The sequence below is a fragment of the Accipiter gentilis genome, chromosome 29 (genome assembly GCF_929443795.1).
Source record: "Accipiter gentilis chromosome 29, bAccGen1.1, whole genome shotgun sequence".
NCBI lineage: Eukaryota > Metazoa > Chordata > Aves > Accipitriformes > Accipitridae > Astur > Astur gentilis.
The window spans coordinates 15977716-15993247 of record NC_064908.1 but is presented as its reverse complement, the minus strand read 5'-3'; the positions used below and the strand labels follow the sequence as shown (position 1 = coordinate 15993247).

Genomic DNA, 15532 nt, shown 5'->3' with positions numbered 1-15532 from the left:
ACCCAAACCCAAAAGTCTGTGACCAAGCAGGGAAGGGATCGAGGTGTTTCAGGGTTGGGATGTCCCACCTGCAGACAGAGATGAACCCACTCACTGCCCAGTCCGGGCTCTCCCTGCCTCCTCGTCCCCCTTTTTTATGCTCAGATGCTCAGAGGACAGCATGCACCTTTGGTGAGCATCCTCACGGCTGCTTCCTCGGGACACCCAGTGCCGGGATTTTTTTCCTTCTCCTTGTACCGGAGAGTTTGCTTGGCTCAGGCTTGCGGCAGGGACAGGGGGGTGTCAGCTCGGCGGCCCCCCCCGGCCCCATGTGCCGGCATATGCTGCCCTCTAGAGTCAGCACCCAAACTTGCCTTTTTTAAAGGAAAAAGCTGGTGGAAAGCAAGTGCTGTCAATCGTGTCAGAGTAGCTGAACCAGAGAAAATCCCCCCCCCCCGGGGCTCAGCAGTGTGCGGGTGCAGGGTGAGACACCCACGGGGGGACCAGCCCGCACGGCCGCGGGCTGCAGCGAGGGGGGGGGATCCACAGGGGGAAACCTCCACCCAGACCATCAACTTTCCAAATAATTGCTTGTCTCTCATTCCAGGATGTAGGACACCAGGGTCTGGCCCGCAGCTGGGACCACCATGCAGGTACGGTTAGCTGTCGCACCGGGAATAAACCTGCAAAACACTGAGGCTGCCTCAAGGAGGTGAAAGTGAGGGTGTACCCAAAATCAAGGTCTCCTATTTGTGCTTTTTTGCTTATATGACGTTTGATGCAGCCTACATCACGTATATATTTTTCCAGGGGACCGATACAGAAGCTCTGTCCTTGCCTACTTCAGCTCCCAGATCTGTTTCCTTCTGCATCGCTCCTCTGAGTCTCTCACCCAGAGCCTGTCCCCCGCGATCATGCTCTCTTCTTCTTCTTCCCTGAACAATTCCTCTCTTCCCCTGTATACTGGCATCTCACTATTATTTTTTCCACCACTGAAGACCTCAGAGGAGTTGCATCCATTAAAAGGAGGTGAGAATCTTGCCCTTTTGCTTTAGTTGCTTCCACTAATTTTATTATTTTTTTTTTCCACCTCCTTCCAGTTGCAAATCTTTCCACCCTGAGGGCTGAGCATGTGTGGTGGCAGGGGCACATTGGGTCACTCTGGTGTATCTGTCAGTTGGGGATCCTTGTGCATATGGAACGAGGGCTTTACAGGGAGCTGGTTGTGTCTTAATCAAATTGCAAACACGCTGACCAGCGACGTTATCAAGGCCAACGCTGGTCTGGAAGCCATCGTGCAAGAAGGTAGTTGGTTAAATTGCATTTCCCTATGTAAGCCCAGTTATTCCCCGCTACTGAAACCCACTTGGACAGCTGTGTTTGTTTGGGGGTGGATGGTCGCTACGTCCTGGGATTTCTGCAGGGACAGACACTGCATCCCCCCAGTCCTGGCTCCACAAGCCGGGGGATCGCAGGAGAGCAAAGGCTGGGGTGGGAGGAAGCCGCCCGGGAGAGGGGAAGGGCACTAGAGGGCAGGAGAGCTCTTTTCCAATTGCACGTCTGAATAATTTTGTTGGCATTTCTTGCACAATTTCCCCTCTTCAGTGGGTCAGTTGTAACGTTCAGTGACTCACTGCAGGAAATAACCCTGTGGGGCTGCAGTTTATGTCTGTTAGCCTTCGCTAGCGGCTGTCAGCACAGTGGACAAGGCTGAAGAAGACGCAGTTGGAGGGGTTTGCACGCAGAGACCGACCGTCCGCCAAGTGTTGCTGGCAGGTTTGCTGCTAGGTAGTTTCTCCCAGCAAAGAAACGTTTGGGGAAGGAAGCTCCAGTTGTTGCCCGCCTCTTGCATGCCTCTTGCTGCTAGGTGAACTTTAGCACTGTATTCTCATCTGATATCAAAGCAGGTATCCACATCGGTACCGGGACCCGACATACTCTCCTCCTCTTCTTCCTGATGTAGCATTGGCACCTGAAAAATTGGCTCTTTGCAGGATGCTTCAGATTTGCTCCCTCTTGAAGGTAACCAGCTACTGTCATCCCCTGTCCTCTCTCCGCAGCTTACGGCAAGAAACATCCCCGCAGGATCTCACGCTGCTCTGTAACAGCATGAAAAGTCACGTCTCTCTTCACAGCTCTCCTCCCGCTCTCCTGGTGCCGGCTCTATCCATAACAACACATTCACACTGACGCATTCAGCTCTCTGGCGTTTCTCCCCAGCCGATTCAATGGGATATTTAGAAGCATCAGGTTTTCCCGGCTTTGTGAATTACATCGTAATGCAGAAAGCACAAGAGAAACTCCAGCATCCCTCAAAGGCAATACATCATGGGCAGAACGGGGCTTTTTATATCAGAAACTATGAAAAGACCTTCCAATTTAGTAGCTGTTCTGTTCATATCACACATTATTGCACGCACGCTCCTTCTTCCTTGCCCAAGTCTGAAAACGGAGGGTGTAAGAATAGCAGCTTCTTACTTCAACTGTCTGCTTCCTGGGTGTACTCAATCGGCTCTGCTCGCATTAGCATCACCCACTACGGCTCCTAGTTACTATCGCTCGCTAATAGGAGTGAGTCAGCACAGCTTGGTGTGGCTACAAGACAGCTACCTTTCACACCTCTCTAACTGAGAGAAGAATCTGCCACAAAATCTTTTCTGGTTAGATTTATTAAGCAAAGACACTGAGGAACTCTTCACAAACCTCTCGTGCTCGCTCGCTCTCTCTCTCTCTCTCAAAAAAAAAAAGAGCGAAAGATGCATACTGTCCCTCTTAGAGATTTCCTCCACTAGCTTGTGCCCAGCCCCAGGTGTGTGAGATGCTTAAACAAGCCGATTAAGTCACTTTAAAAGTTGTGTGTAAAGCTTACAAAAATAGCAGGCTCGTGAATGATTTATTTGTTAGAGGGGGAAGTAAACAGCCTCTGACAGCTCACCAGGCTTCGGAGGTTTATTGGCCCGTAGCACAGGGTACTACCTGCAAGTCAAGGTACTGCTGTGACGTTTGTCCCTAATTAAGTTGTAGAAATGAGTTAATTTTCAAATAGGACCATAATCCTTTTATTGTTGCCTAGGGCCATCCCCACCAACTCTGCTGTCGCTTCCCGCTAGAGGAAACCCACTTCTCCGCAGAGCAGATCAGCCACCGCTTCCTGGGCTCAAATTTAAACCAAGGTGTAGGTCAGGAGGGCAAACCCAGAGCAATGGGTGTAAGGCAGCCGGGAGCTGGAGCACAGCGCTCGTCTGCGGCTCCTGCGGGGCTTCCAGCAGCGGTGCTGGGCAACCCTGGATTCCCGTTAGCCGAGACTGCTGCGTGTGCTGGATTTGGGGGGATTTAGAGGATGCTGTGAGGATTCTCTGCAGCTGCAGCACCAGTGTCCGGTCTGAGTTAAAAAAGATAGCCGGGGTTTGCACAAATCCCACCCTCGTTCCCCTTTGGTTAATTGTAATTTTGCTGCCGGCTGCCCTAAAAGATTCTGCCGTAGCGGAGAATTTGGGAAAAGGCGGCGCGCCTGTGAGGCCGGACGAGTTTCTGAAGGGCCGGGAGCGTCGGCGGGACGCTGGGCAGCGCAGTACGGCGGGTCCCTGCTCTTCCCCGACCCGCGCACATTTTGGGGGACAAAACCGCCCGAGAGGCCCCGGGGACGTCTCTTTCTTTCGCGTTCCCCCCCCCCCCCACCTCCCTCGGCGGAGGCCCGCGGAGAGAAGCCGGGCCCGCAGCAGCCCCTGTGGTACCGAGCGTCCCCGCCACGCTGCCCGGACCTCCACGGTCTCCCGAGTCCCGCTCCTCGCCCCGCCACGCTTAACGGCTCCGGGGACGCGGGTTTCCCTCAGGACTCTGCCCCTCGCTGCCGGCACCCACCGCGGCCCTGCCCTGTCAGCGCTCCCGGGCTGGGCTGGGGGGCACTACCGAGGGCACCGCCTGTCCCCAGTTGCAGGGGAAGCCGGTCCCTGACAGGAACCCCCCCCCCACCCCCCGAGGCGCCGCCGCCGGCCCGCGCCCGAGCCCGAGGTCCCCCCCCCTTCTCCTCAGGCCCGGAGCTGGACGGGGCCCTGCCCGCCGCCCGCGGCCCTGCCCGCCGCCAACCCCGCCCGGCGGGCCGTGGCGGCGGTTCCCCGGCGCGGTCGGCAGGCGGCGCTGCGGCCCGGGGCGGTGCGTGTAGCGTGTACGGCGGGAGCCCCCGGGCCGCCTCTTCCCCTCGCGGCCCGGCGGAGCGGGCTGGGGGGCGGGCGCTGCCTGCGCCGCCGCCGCCGCCGCTGAGCTCCATAGGCCGCCGCCGCAGCGCCCTTCCCGGATCGCGGCCGGCCGGCCGGCAGCAGGCGGGAGGCGGCGGCGGCTGGCAGCTCCCGCGCCGCGGCCGCTCGAGCCGGCTACCTGCTCGGCCGGGCCTGAAGCGCCTGAGCCCGGTTCCGACATGTCCGGCAAGATCGAGAAAGCAGGTGAGCCGGGCCGGGCGCTGCGGGGAGGCCCGGGGCGGGGGGGGGGGAGCCCGCCGGGGTGGCCGAGCTCGCCGCCCTTCCCTCAGCGCCGCCCCGCCGCCGCGGCCCGCCGGAGCTACCGGAGCTGCTCGGCCGCGGGCCTGCCTGGCGCGGCCCGGCGGGGCTGGGGGAGGCGGGCAGGGCCCCCCGCGCCCGGCGGGTTTCGGTGCCCCGGGCCGGCGGGAGGCTCCTGTCAAGGGGGCGCGGGGCCCGGGGCCGGGCCGGGGCCAGGGTTGGGGCCCGGAGCGGCGGGGGGGGGGGGGGGGGGGGGGATGCTCTGCCCGGTGCCCCCGCCGCGCTGCCAGGGGCTGGTCCTGGGCTGCCCGGGCGCCGTTTGGGTCAGGCTTTGTCTCTTCTCCTCCGCTTTTTCCTTCCCCCCCCCCCCCCCCGCCTTTTTTTTTAATTTTTTTTTTTTTTCCCGCACCCCTGCCGTCCTTTCCGTGTAGCAAAGCATCAGCAAAGCCGGGGCACTGCAACGCTTTGGGGCCTACACGCAATGATTAATTGCAACTTCTCCAACTTTTTCCTCTTCTGGTGTTTGTGCAAGATCAGAAAAGATGAGTCCGTGGGCAAATGTCAGAGGGAACTTGCTCATTTTTTCCTCTCTCTTGCAAAGCTCTCCCCTCTGCCCGGGGTGCTCACCTAGAGCCAGAGCCAGGGGAGGCTGCTGAGATCTCTTCTGCTCTCACAAGGAAACGCTCAAGCACGATCATATTGTCTCTCTGTGCTTCTGGAGTCGTGTCTGGTTCTCAGTTGTCACTTTAGATGGTTGAATGCCCCTGTTTTTCTGTGTAGCGGGAGTAGTACGTTTAAAGATTCAATTAGTGTTTTGCAAATCAAGCAGTGAAGTTATTTAGTTTAATTATGTTGCATTTAATTAGCAGAGAAAAATCAATGCTGTTTTGTATTTTTTATTGTAAGGAATAGCTAGGCAGTTTCCTACTGGGGAATGTAGGGTAGCAGCCTGAGTTGGGATGTGCAAAGTACAGCCTTCAGGCTTTCCAGAACAGCAGCCACCGATTTAGGAAAGATTCCTGTTTCAAAGGAGTAAAGTTGGTAGCAGTGCTTTCTGGTTTCGATCATTCGATCCTGGTTTGTTCTGGCTTCTGCGCTGCACTTCATACGAATATGTTCTCCTGCGATATGAGTTCTGGAGCAGCCTCCAGGGATAAGCAGTCTGGCTGCCTGGCAGCCGGCTTTTAAGTGCAGTACGTAGGCATGTTTCCAGCTCTTAGCGCTAAGTTACTGTCTAACAAGTGTGCATCACATCATGGGACAAATGTTATTCCAGAAATATCATAGGTTAATCTGATGCACGATCCCTTACATAGTATCGCAACATAACGCTTTGCTTTGGGATTCTGGCTATGTCTTTTCAATGCTTACTGGTATATCACTGCAACTGTTTGTCCGGGAAGCGGGTAACTGAGTAAGGAAGGTGTTAGCAGCATATATAGACCTGGGGCCAGCTCTAAAATAATTGCCACTTGTTTATGCTAGAGGTGAATTTGGCTTGGGATTTTAGTAAATGCTGATAGCACTGTAGACAGTAATTACAGATGTATAAATAAGTGATCACGTTTTGTTTATTCGCGTGCAGTAAATAACCCTGTGAGAATAGTAAATATAACTCCACACCAGCGAAGCAGCGTGAAGAGTTCAAACGCGGGAAGATGACTCTGTAGACACACACAAACGCAGTGCGGTTCCATAAACAATAGAACAGAAAGGCCAAAAATACCATACAAAAATCATACGCTGCGCAACCTAGAGACCCGACTTTGCAACACACTGAACTCCCATTGAAGAACTCAAGACATCATGCAGGATCCGTCCCCAGGTCAGTGCTGTAAATGTACAGTTTTGAAGATGCAATGGGTGAAGCCTTGATGCGGAGGCATCCTTTCTAGTGGGTGTGTGTCGTAGTGATGATTTGCTGAACAAGAGGAACTGTAAATCTGGGAAATTGTCCTCTTTCAACTGCTTGTATTTTCATTTAAGAAGGGTATTTAAAAAAAAAAAAAATCTAGTCCAAATATAAACTGGAGGGGAAGAGGTGGGGAAGGGGAGGGAAGGAGGGCTGGAAGCCAGCTGTTTCAGTGCAGTACAGTCTTGATCACTGTTTCTGAGTGTTTGAGCTTCTGATTGACACAAACAGTTCAGTTAATAGCGTCACCAAATAAACACTGTCTGTAATACCACAGTAATTCTGGGATAATATTTGTCAAAATGTATACAGTAGCAGAACAAAGGATACAGAGTCACGAAACAAATGCTATGAGGTCTAAGGTCTGCATATTTGTGTACATTTGAGTTTGTTTTTTTCTTATGGGAACGGAAATACATGCAAAACCCATTATGTTGTAAATAAAATAGGCTGTTGCGTGATAACAAGCCATGTTGACAAACTTTGGAATGGGCTTGGGCTTTGGTTTGACTCTCATGTCCATCTAGTCAGGCTGCTGGGAAGAAAAGTGTTACCTTGTAGGGTTAGATCCCTAGAGATGTTACATACATCTGCTCCCTGGGTCCTTAAATGAAACACCTTGTTGGCACTTAATAAAAAACGATAATAAATGATTAGAGATAACAGCTACCATCCTGTCCACCAAGCAAGAGCGAACAAGGCTCCCTCTGGAGCCTCTCAGTACTGCTGTTTAATCAACAGAAGGGTTACTGTAGAGCTATTCAGAGCACTGCTTTGGAGTGAAGGGGAGCCATCTGGTAATGTAGAATAAGATGGTATATTTTGTTTTCACTAGTATTAGACCCCCTGTTTTATTAGGCTCCAGCCAGGAGACTTCCAAATACTTTTTCAAAGCAGAATCCTCATTGACTTGAAAAGAAGGAATGGCATCCAACATTGATTTTTCTTTACTCTAGAACTGTGACATTTTGTCTTCACTTTCAGAAAATATTTGCTCCCACCCTCGTTAGTCTTACAGTTTTGTTCTAAAATCCTAAATAGGGATGCCAAGGAAGAGTGGAGAAGGTCACAGATTCTGCTTGGGTTTCCTGTTACCATGGAAATACATGAATTCCTGTATTTATTTACCTGATGGATTATGTGCTCCAGGGAATTGAGCTATTCTGCATCATTCAGGGAGAATAAGGGAGCAGTTAGACACCATCAGGTCTAAAACAAAAGCTCTTCCTTGAAGCAGGTCCATTCAAGAATGCCCTTTATTGAAACCGAAGAACATATGGGTGCCATACTTCGAAGGTTTATCTTCATGTTTTCAATCTTAATCTTGTAATTTTTTGCAAGGTTTTCATATCCCTTGTAAGCTTGCTTTTTCAATAGCTGTCTGCTGAAGGTTGTTTGAGGTAACTGTTTCACGTGTTAGCTACCTGGAGTGCAGCGAGTTATCTCTATTCGGCTCAGGACTCAACTGGATGTATTTATTCCCAGCAGATTGAAAATGCTGTTGTCTTCGCCTTTTACTCATAAGCATTGACCTCATAAGCAAATTCACCTCTGAGGTCTGTCTCATCCTTGAGTATTGGTGGTATAAACATCTAGGGGTTATCCTAGGAGAACTCTATTCTTAAGGAAAACAGCAAAATAGAAGAAACAATTCAAGAGGCCAGATTATTCCCATCTTTATAGGAACTTAATGTTTGGCCACAATCCTCCACGCCAATTAACATGATTCTGAGTTCTGTGTTCCCCACTGTACTGTGTTCTTCAGTATAAGTGAGGGCTTTCAAGTGAGAAGTTTTGCAGTTGACCAGTGGAAGTGCTGCTCTGCTGGTCATTTTCAAACAAAGTAGAAATTCTCTGTAAAATGTCTTGTCCTGGAATCTGGAAATTAAACTCTTCTAAAGACTCACTTCACAACCCTAAAGGCAATTCAGTTCCAATTCTTCCTTATTTGGGCTTTTAGCACCTACTGCATTTCCTACTATATGCTGCTAAGATAGTGACATTGCAAGTGTGTTTTATCGTAACTTGTTTAAAAAGCATCAATGATTCAGTCTAGTCTTGTGTAGAGGCAAAATACAGGTCCAGGATGATCACTATTTAGTGTTTCCTACAAAAAGGCACAAAGAGCAGAATTTTGCATTTTTTGTAAGTCATCGTAGGCTTGACAGGTGTTCTGTTGCATAGCTTCAAGACTGGAGCGTTCAGAAATGTAGCCTGCGGGATAACTGCTGCAAGATTGAGATGGTCATAGCAGTTGTAAGAAGGAAGTGGACAAGGAGTGGAGAAAAAAGACAGCTGAAGTCTACTGGAATGTGAAGCAGCTGGCTTGTGCCTTAGTCAGTGAAAAGGCAGAAACTGGAAACAATTGCTAAATTTATTTTCAGTGCAAGCAATCGTTTTCCTTGAACCGCAATGACTAAATATATCTATTGGTGTGACTTTTATGTGGTGGTAACTCTTACTGACTCTTGCTAACCTGGCAAGCAGAGAGATGAGTGGAAGTTCACTGTCAGTCAAGATAATAACACAAATGTCCCTCATCTAGGTCTGTTTCTTGTAGAGAAAGTTTTCTATTTGTAAGGGACCTGTAGGCTGTCAGCATGGCTTTACTTGTTGCAATGTACTGCATGAGTGGAAGAAACCTGGGTATTTGTTTCTAGGGAAGGGAGTCAATCTGGAACTGCTTTTTCAGGTTTTCTGGGGGTTTTGTTCATCTTTCTGGAAGTTTTGAATTGCAGCTGATACCTCAGCTGATATTCTAGTAACTCTTTATCTGTAAGTGCAGATAGACTCTGAGGGAAAGGTGTGGATCTTTTAAAAAAAAAAAAAAATATATACACATTAACACCTTATTTATTACAAAGTTGAAAGCCTGTGGGTAGAATTGCAGAATGAGCTTTGCTGTTGATGAGCTTTGCTGTTGACTTACAAATCCTTTGAAAGGAGAGCATTTAATTCAGAAGCTTACAGCATCTTAACTGCAAGTGGAGGAACATGAAGTGTTAACTTTCTAGACTTTATTTTAAAGAAGCTAGAGAGGTGTTATACCTTTCCTTGGCAGAGGCATTTGATGGCTAATCAGATTTAATTCAAGCACTCAATTATTATGTGTATTACAGGATATGTCTAGGTAGTTCTCAGTTGGGCTACTGAGAGGTGATAACTGGAATTGTTTGTTACCATAGCATCAAATTTGGAAGATCCTTGTACACCAGCAAAGGTAAGATGAGAGAGAGCATCTCCTGTCTTTGTGCCAGATAAAACTCCAGAAACTATGTAGTATATTAAAAACAACAAATTACATGTCAGAGCTACAGGTAAGGTGATTTAATAGCCTTCTTTCTGTCTCCTGCTCCTCGCCACACCCATCACTTTGCACAGTTTGGGTACGTGTAGAGGATATAACTTGTTCCATTCTCCAAGGCAAATCATCCCAACATTTTTCTGCTGAAACTAGAGTTCTGGAGTTTTGCAGTCTTTTGCCAGTTCGCAGAGCTATTGACCTCTGTGTACTGTTGCTTAGCAGTGAAATGAATCCTTCCAGTTTGTATTCTTCCTGTGGAGACTTTACATTATCTGGAGAAAAGCTGGTGCATGGAGAGGGATCCTTCAGCTTTTCAAATTTGTGACAAAATAGGCTTTTCTCTCTGAAAACAGTTGAAAATTTATTGTGTTGTAAGTGCCTGAATATTTGGGAAATTCTGCTTTGGTGTTACATCTGTCTTTTCTTCTTTATTAAGGTTAGCAAACTATAGGATTCAGCCATTGTCATGGAAGCAGTATGGAAGGAGTATTAAAATCACCTATTGCAAGAATATTAGCTTTGTTATTTGTCAGTTTCGTCTAAATAACCAAAGCTTGGCTTTCATGGTGTACAGTTGAGAGATATTGTAGAACATAATGGGGTAAGGGGATGGTTATGAAGAGCAGTGTGTTGTTCTCAGTGCTTTAGTAGAGATTAGAGGAACAGGGAGGGCTGGTTGGAGGAAGACTCAATTTATTCACCTTTGCAAGTTTGAATTTGCAGCCCCAGAACTCCAAGGTGTATAAAAAGGTGGCCAGAGAAGGAAAAAGGGACATCACAAGTGGAGATGTTGATGGAATGATTGAAAAGACCAGAAAAGAAGTGAGAGGATGCCCAGCCCAGGGATGTTAGAAGAGGAGGGAATGGTGGGCTAAGTTGCGTGCAAGTAGAGCAGATAGGAAAAGACAGATGACAAAAAGGGAAAGCGGGCGAGGAGGAGGCTCCCAGTGGCTTTCATGGGAGTCTGATCCAAGGCAAAGAGACAGAAGATGAATTTCAGCAATCCGGAAAAGCTGCAGGAATCCTGCAGGTTGGGACGTGCTGCCAAAGGAATGCTCTGCAGTTCTGCTATTCACGTTACTGCAGCCTGACAAATTTACAGCTATATTACCTGACCCATTGCATCCACTGTTAAAAATACATTTCCGATCTTTTCTTATGGTGCATGACATTGGTACTGCTAGAGCAAACAATTTCATCTATGTCAGAGAGAAGTGATGTCCCCACATATTCTGTGAAGCAACCCGAGAAAGTTGATGGATCAGATTATTGGTGTACTTTTATTTGCGTTGCGTATTTCAGTTAAAGCTCTTCAACTTTGAAACAGTCTCTTGATGTTAAATCTGTTTGCTGTTTTAGATGCTCCCATAGCTCACCTTCTCTGGAGTTTGTAAGATAATGTTTTCATGTTGAGAGCAAGAAAGAAGTGAATAGAAACGAGTATAATAAAAAGATGGTCTACATCAGAGTGTTCACTTACTTAGTGCTGTGGGAGATACAATATCAGCAGTATTTGGGAGAATTGGTTCTCTTATACTTGCTTTCTATTTCATCATATTTAGGAAGGTAAAAGATTTCAGAATGGACAAGAGCTGTATGGAGATTCTAAGCCTTGGCTAGCATTTTGGTTTCAGGTTTCTTTCATTTTTTTGGTTCCTCTTTTATACCACTGAGAGGGTCAAGTGAGCATGGGTGGCACCCAAAGAAGAAAATTCTTAATTATGGGGCTGAGGCTCTTTGAATTAAGCAAATGCATGTTTTGCATTATCTTACTTTACCTGGGTGACAGTCTCTGCTGCTTTATGTAGAGCTTTTCTGGTGTCATGAAAATACTGTGCATTTTGTGATTCAAGTTAACATCTTGGTGTGGTCATCAGTGCCTCTTAAGGAAATACTAATTCATTATTCTGCTGAGGGAGAAAGGTTAAAGCTTGCTTGCACCCTGATGTTCTCAATTCTTTCTCTCTGAAGGCTTCATGTGGGGATGCCCTTTGTTGCATATTTAACATATTCACTGAACCAGTCCCATTTATATTCTAAACAAGATCTTTAATTTCAGCCCTCGCATGTACAAAAATCTTGGGTTTTGAAAGAAAATAGATGATAATTTTTTGGGGGGGCTTCTGGAAAGAAAGGAAGAAATCAGTAGAGGTTAAAATCAAAGAATAGTTACCCATGGCTGCCAAAGTTGGGAGTAAGCAGATGCTGCAGCTTGGTTGATTAAACCTTGATAGAATTTTACCAAAAGACTGAATATGTAGTTCTATATCTGTTAAACAGTAGTTTGCAGGTAGTCTTTAATAATTAAAATGGGAGCAAAAGGAGTGTGTTCACAACGTACAGCATGCGTTGTTTTATCCCCTACCTTTTGATGTTTTTATTGTGCTTCTCAGTCTACCAATCTGTCCTGTCCATACTGCCCAAGAGGTGGTAAAATAGCCTCAGGAATTAATTCCATATTTAGAAAGTTTCCTTTAGAAACCAAACAGCATGTAATAAAGGGCACCCAGGGAAATCAATATTTTAGTTCTGGTTGTATAGTACATTCAAACCAATTCCAGACAGCAGTGCTCAGTGAATCCATCCAATGGTGGGCTTCAGTTAGCAGGACAATACTGCTTGAAACACAGTTTTCCCTGGGTGATACATTATCCTTTCATTTTGTGCTCTAACTATAGTAAGTTTGTCAATTTGAATATGGGGAGATAAAGTGCGGAGGGTTCCCATCCACTTTTTGCTTAACAATGCAACCTTGCATTTCATTGTTGTGAGCGATGTGTGCTGCAACTTTCATATATGAAGAAATTAAATATCCCTGTTTGGATATATTTTTTCCATCTTAATTTTTTTAAGTCTATGTTTTCTGCTTTTCTAATTAGAGGAAGCCTTATTAAACAAGAATAGTAAGTTTGAGGAACTAGGGAGATCTACCAACAGCTTTAGTTAGAGCTCATCTCTGAATTTACAGGGACTTACAGGAAATGTAGAGCACTGGTTTGTGCAGGAGGTGGTTTGTCTGTATGAATATACTTGCAAAGGTCACGTGAAATCATATGTTGAGTCTGATGCCAGATTTTTGATGGAGCATGGTAAGAGTGGTGCAGGGGTTGAGTTTACTCTTTTACTGCATGGAATTGCTTCTCCAGGGCTACTATATGGGAGAAATTTGCAGTACCTAAAACCATTATGCATCTGAAAGTCACATGAGGTGGGGTTTTTTGTTTTGTTTTTTTTTTTTTTTTTTTTTGTTTTGTTTTTTGTTTTGTTTTGTTTTGGGTTTTTTTTGTTTTGTTTTGTTTTAAATCTTTTATCTTTATGAGCAATACCTAGGAGAATATAACTGACAAACTGAGGTGGGGAGTTTCTGTTTTCAGCTTAGTTTTCTGTTTGCTGTGTGAATAGCTGTTTTTGTTACTGCAAATGGTGGCACTTCTGTCTCCTGCTCTGTCAGTCTGGTCTGTTGTAGTTTACAGGAGAGACACTTCAGAAAGTTGTAGAACCACCCTGTTAAAACGCTCTAATGAATATAAGGAATGGTATTTAAAGTACACTGTTTACAGTGAGCTGGCTCTCTCAAATATGGCCAATTTTGTGATATTCAGGTGTACTGTATCTCTTTAAAGAAGAACTACTGAGTTTTGATGCATAACTTGGCACGTCTGCTCAGAGGTAAGCTTGCTTCTTAATGTCTGTACCTCTCTTACTTAATCTGTAGCATCTTTTCATAAGGAAATAGTGATGAGTCATCCATCTTATGTTAGAACTCTTGGACCTATTGGCCAATTTCAGGCAAATTTTGCCGAGGAATTGATATTAGAAATTTGTTTAAACTTCTGCACATCTTCTATAGAAGACCGAGTAGAACAAAGAGACCACAAATAGTGCCTTCATTATGGCAAAAGGGAAAATGTAGCCATCCCATACTCCATTTGGCTATCCGGTGTCAACTGGTACACACATCATTTCAGAATCACTAACACACGTGGTGCTTCTTGTTCAGAGAGGTGCCAAGGGAGATGCAAGGAGGCTAGATTTCTTGTGTTGGAAGAAGAGCAGATAGAGTTTCACTAGTTTTGCTGCTCATAGAAAAATACTTTTTTAAAAATACTTTTAAAAATATGACCTGGATGATGTAGTTTGCTGTTTGATGATTTAACTAAGGTTATGATCTTATGTTCATTCAGTTGCATAGGCATTTTGTCAGCCTAAACTTGCCTCAGTTTATCTTGCACTGTAAAATTCACAGGCATGCAATAAATCTGACTGTATTTTGAAAAAATACAAGAAAATTGTGCAGTGAGCTACTGTAGTTTAACCTCAGCTGGATTAACTGATGCAACCTTCATGTATAGGCAAGGTGTAAGAATGAATAGATATAAATTCTTTATGGCCTAGAAACTTCTCTTCATTTCTCCACTAAACTTGTACTACCACACTTGTATGAGTTAAAAAATGATTGTGTCACTTAAGCTTTTGCCTCTTAAATTTATGAAGGCAAGATAAATTCGTAAAAGAGAGATTTATGGTGATTTAAGAATATCCTTGCTCAAAATTAGTCAGTTCTGTGAAGCTGGCTCAAAATTGCACCTATACTGAAATAGATAGAATTTTGTGTATACAAAGTCTAAAATATTTTTTATTTCTGTATAATGTTTGTTCTAATAATTTCTAGTTCCTCATGGATTCCAGCAGTTGTCAGAAGGATTTACTACTGGTTATATTGGTTTGGAAATGCCCATCTTTCACCAGAGACTATAGGAAAAGCTTGTGGTAACCGTGGCTGGCATAGACCTTAATGCCTAGCATTTACCCAGCTAAGTTTGGGGGAGATGAATCCCAGCCTTGGGCAGGTTTCTGTCCTGTTGGGAAGCTGTTCAAAGAGATTTTAGATGTTGCTTGATACTATAGTTATGTGAAGCTGAACACATTGATTTAGCAAATGGCTTGCTACGTCTTTGGTTGAGGCAGTGCTGCAGAAGGCATTTCTTCACTGCCACACTCGCTTTGGATTGCCTGTTTCTCACAGCGCTAAAGCAAACGTGCTGTGTGGCCGCGATGTTCACCCCTCAGACTGCATGACTCTCTGCAGAGGAAACCAGGGTTAGAAGACAGCCGACCCCTTGCCTCCAAAAAAATCCCATCTCACATGCAAGTCACTGCTGAGAGAACTAACCAAGTTACGTACCACAAAGGGGATGCCTGCAATAGCTCGCTTAATATTAACCCCACTGCTGGTGGCGGGTCTGTGAGCTGGCAACATTTTTATCTAATTTGCTGTTAGTTCCCAAAGATGAAGCAGACACTAGACCTTTTAAAGTTGAATTTCTTTGCTTTCCCTTGTGCTGCTCAGCCCAGAGAGATGCAAGGTATTGCATTCCATCAGCCGATGATTTAGCATCAGGCTGAAAGGTAAAAACACTGATAAAAAAAATATGTTTTCCTTTGCTGCTAGAACAAAGACTACTTGGATTGTGAACTGGTTGGTCTGGAACAGGGAATGCCAAGGAAGAGCAAAATCCTTTGGAAAAAAGCAAATATGTGTGTCTTCTGGGGACAGCTCAGAGGAGCCAATTGAGGACAGTGAAGGGTAGGCTGCTCTTAGAAGCTGAAATATCCTGGTAAAAATGGCAGGACAAATGAACCCTTAAAAACCGTGCAAAGAGAGAATTTGGTTCTCATTACTGTCTGTGTATATTTCCAGGTAGTCTTTAAACAATGATGGTTTTGCTCCTGTCTGTCTCGGGTGAAAGCACTTGTATAAATTCTTTAAATATGCATTGGCAGCTCTTACTCTTAGGTTTTATCCTGAATTACAGCCTTGTTCATTAGACCTCAAATCTGAGG

The 15532-nt window shown here is 46.0% G+C and overlaps 1 protein-coding gene across 7 annotated transcripts in view; it reads left to right on the top strand.

Annotated features, from left to right (window-relative positions):
- The first annotated feature begins 4163 nt into the window (after positions 1 to 4163).
- RAPGEF1 (Rap guanine nucleotide exchange factor 1) overlaps positions 4164 to 15532 on the top strand; it is a 90433-nt gene continuing 79064 nt past the window's right edge. For 6 of the 7 annotated variants that reach the window (XM_049832141.1, XM_049832140.1, XM_049832139.1 and 3 more), the window contains exon 1: positions 4164 to 4418. In XM_049832141.1, the coding sequence (XP_049688098.1) occupies positions 4394 to 4418 (25 nt within the window). In that variant the 5' untranslated portion in view covers positions 4164 to 4393. Of the gene's footprint in view, positions 4419 to 6057; positions 6298 to 15532 lie in introns of all 7 variants that reach the window. The other variant, XM_049832137.1, reaches the window with a different exon arrangement.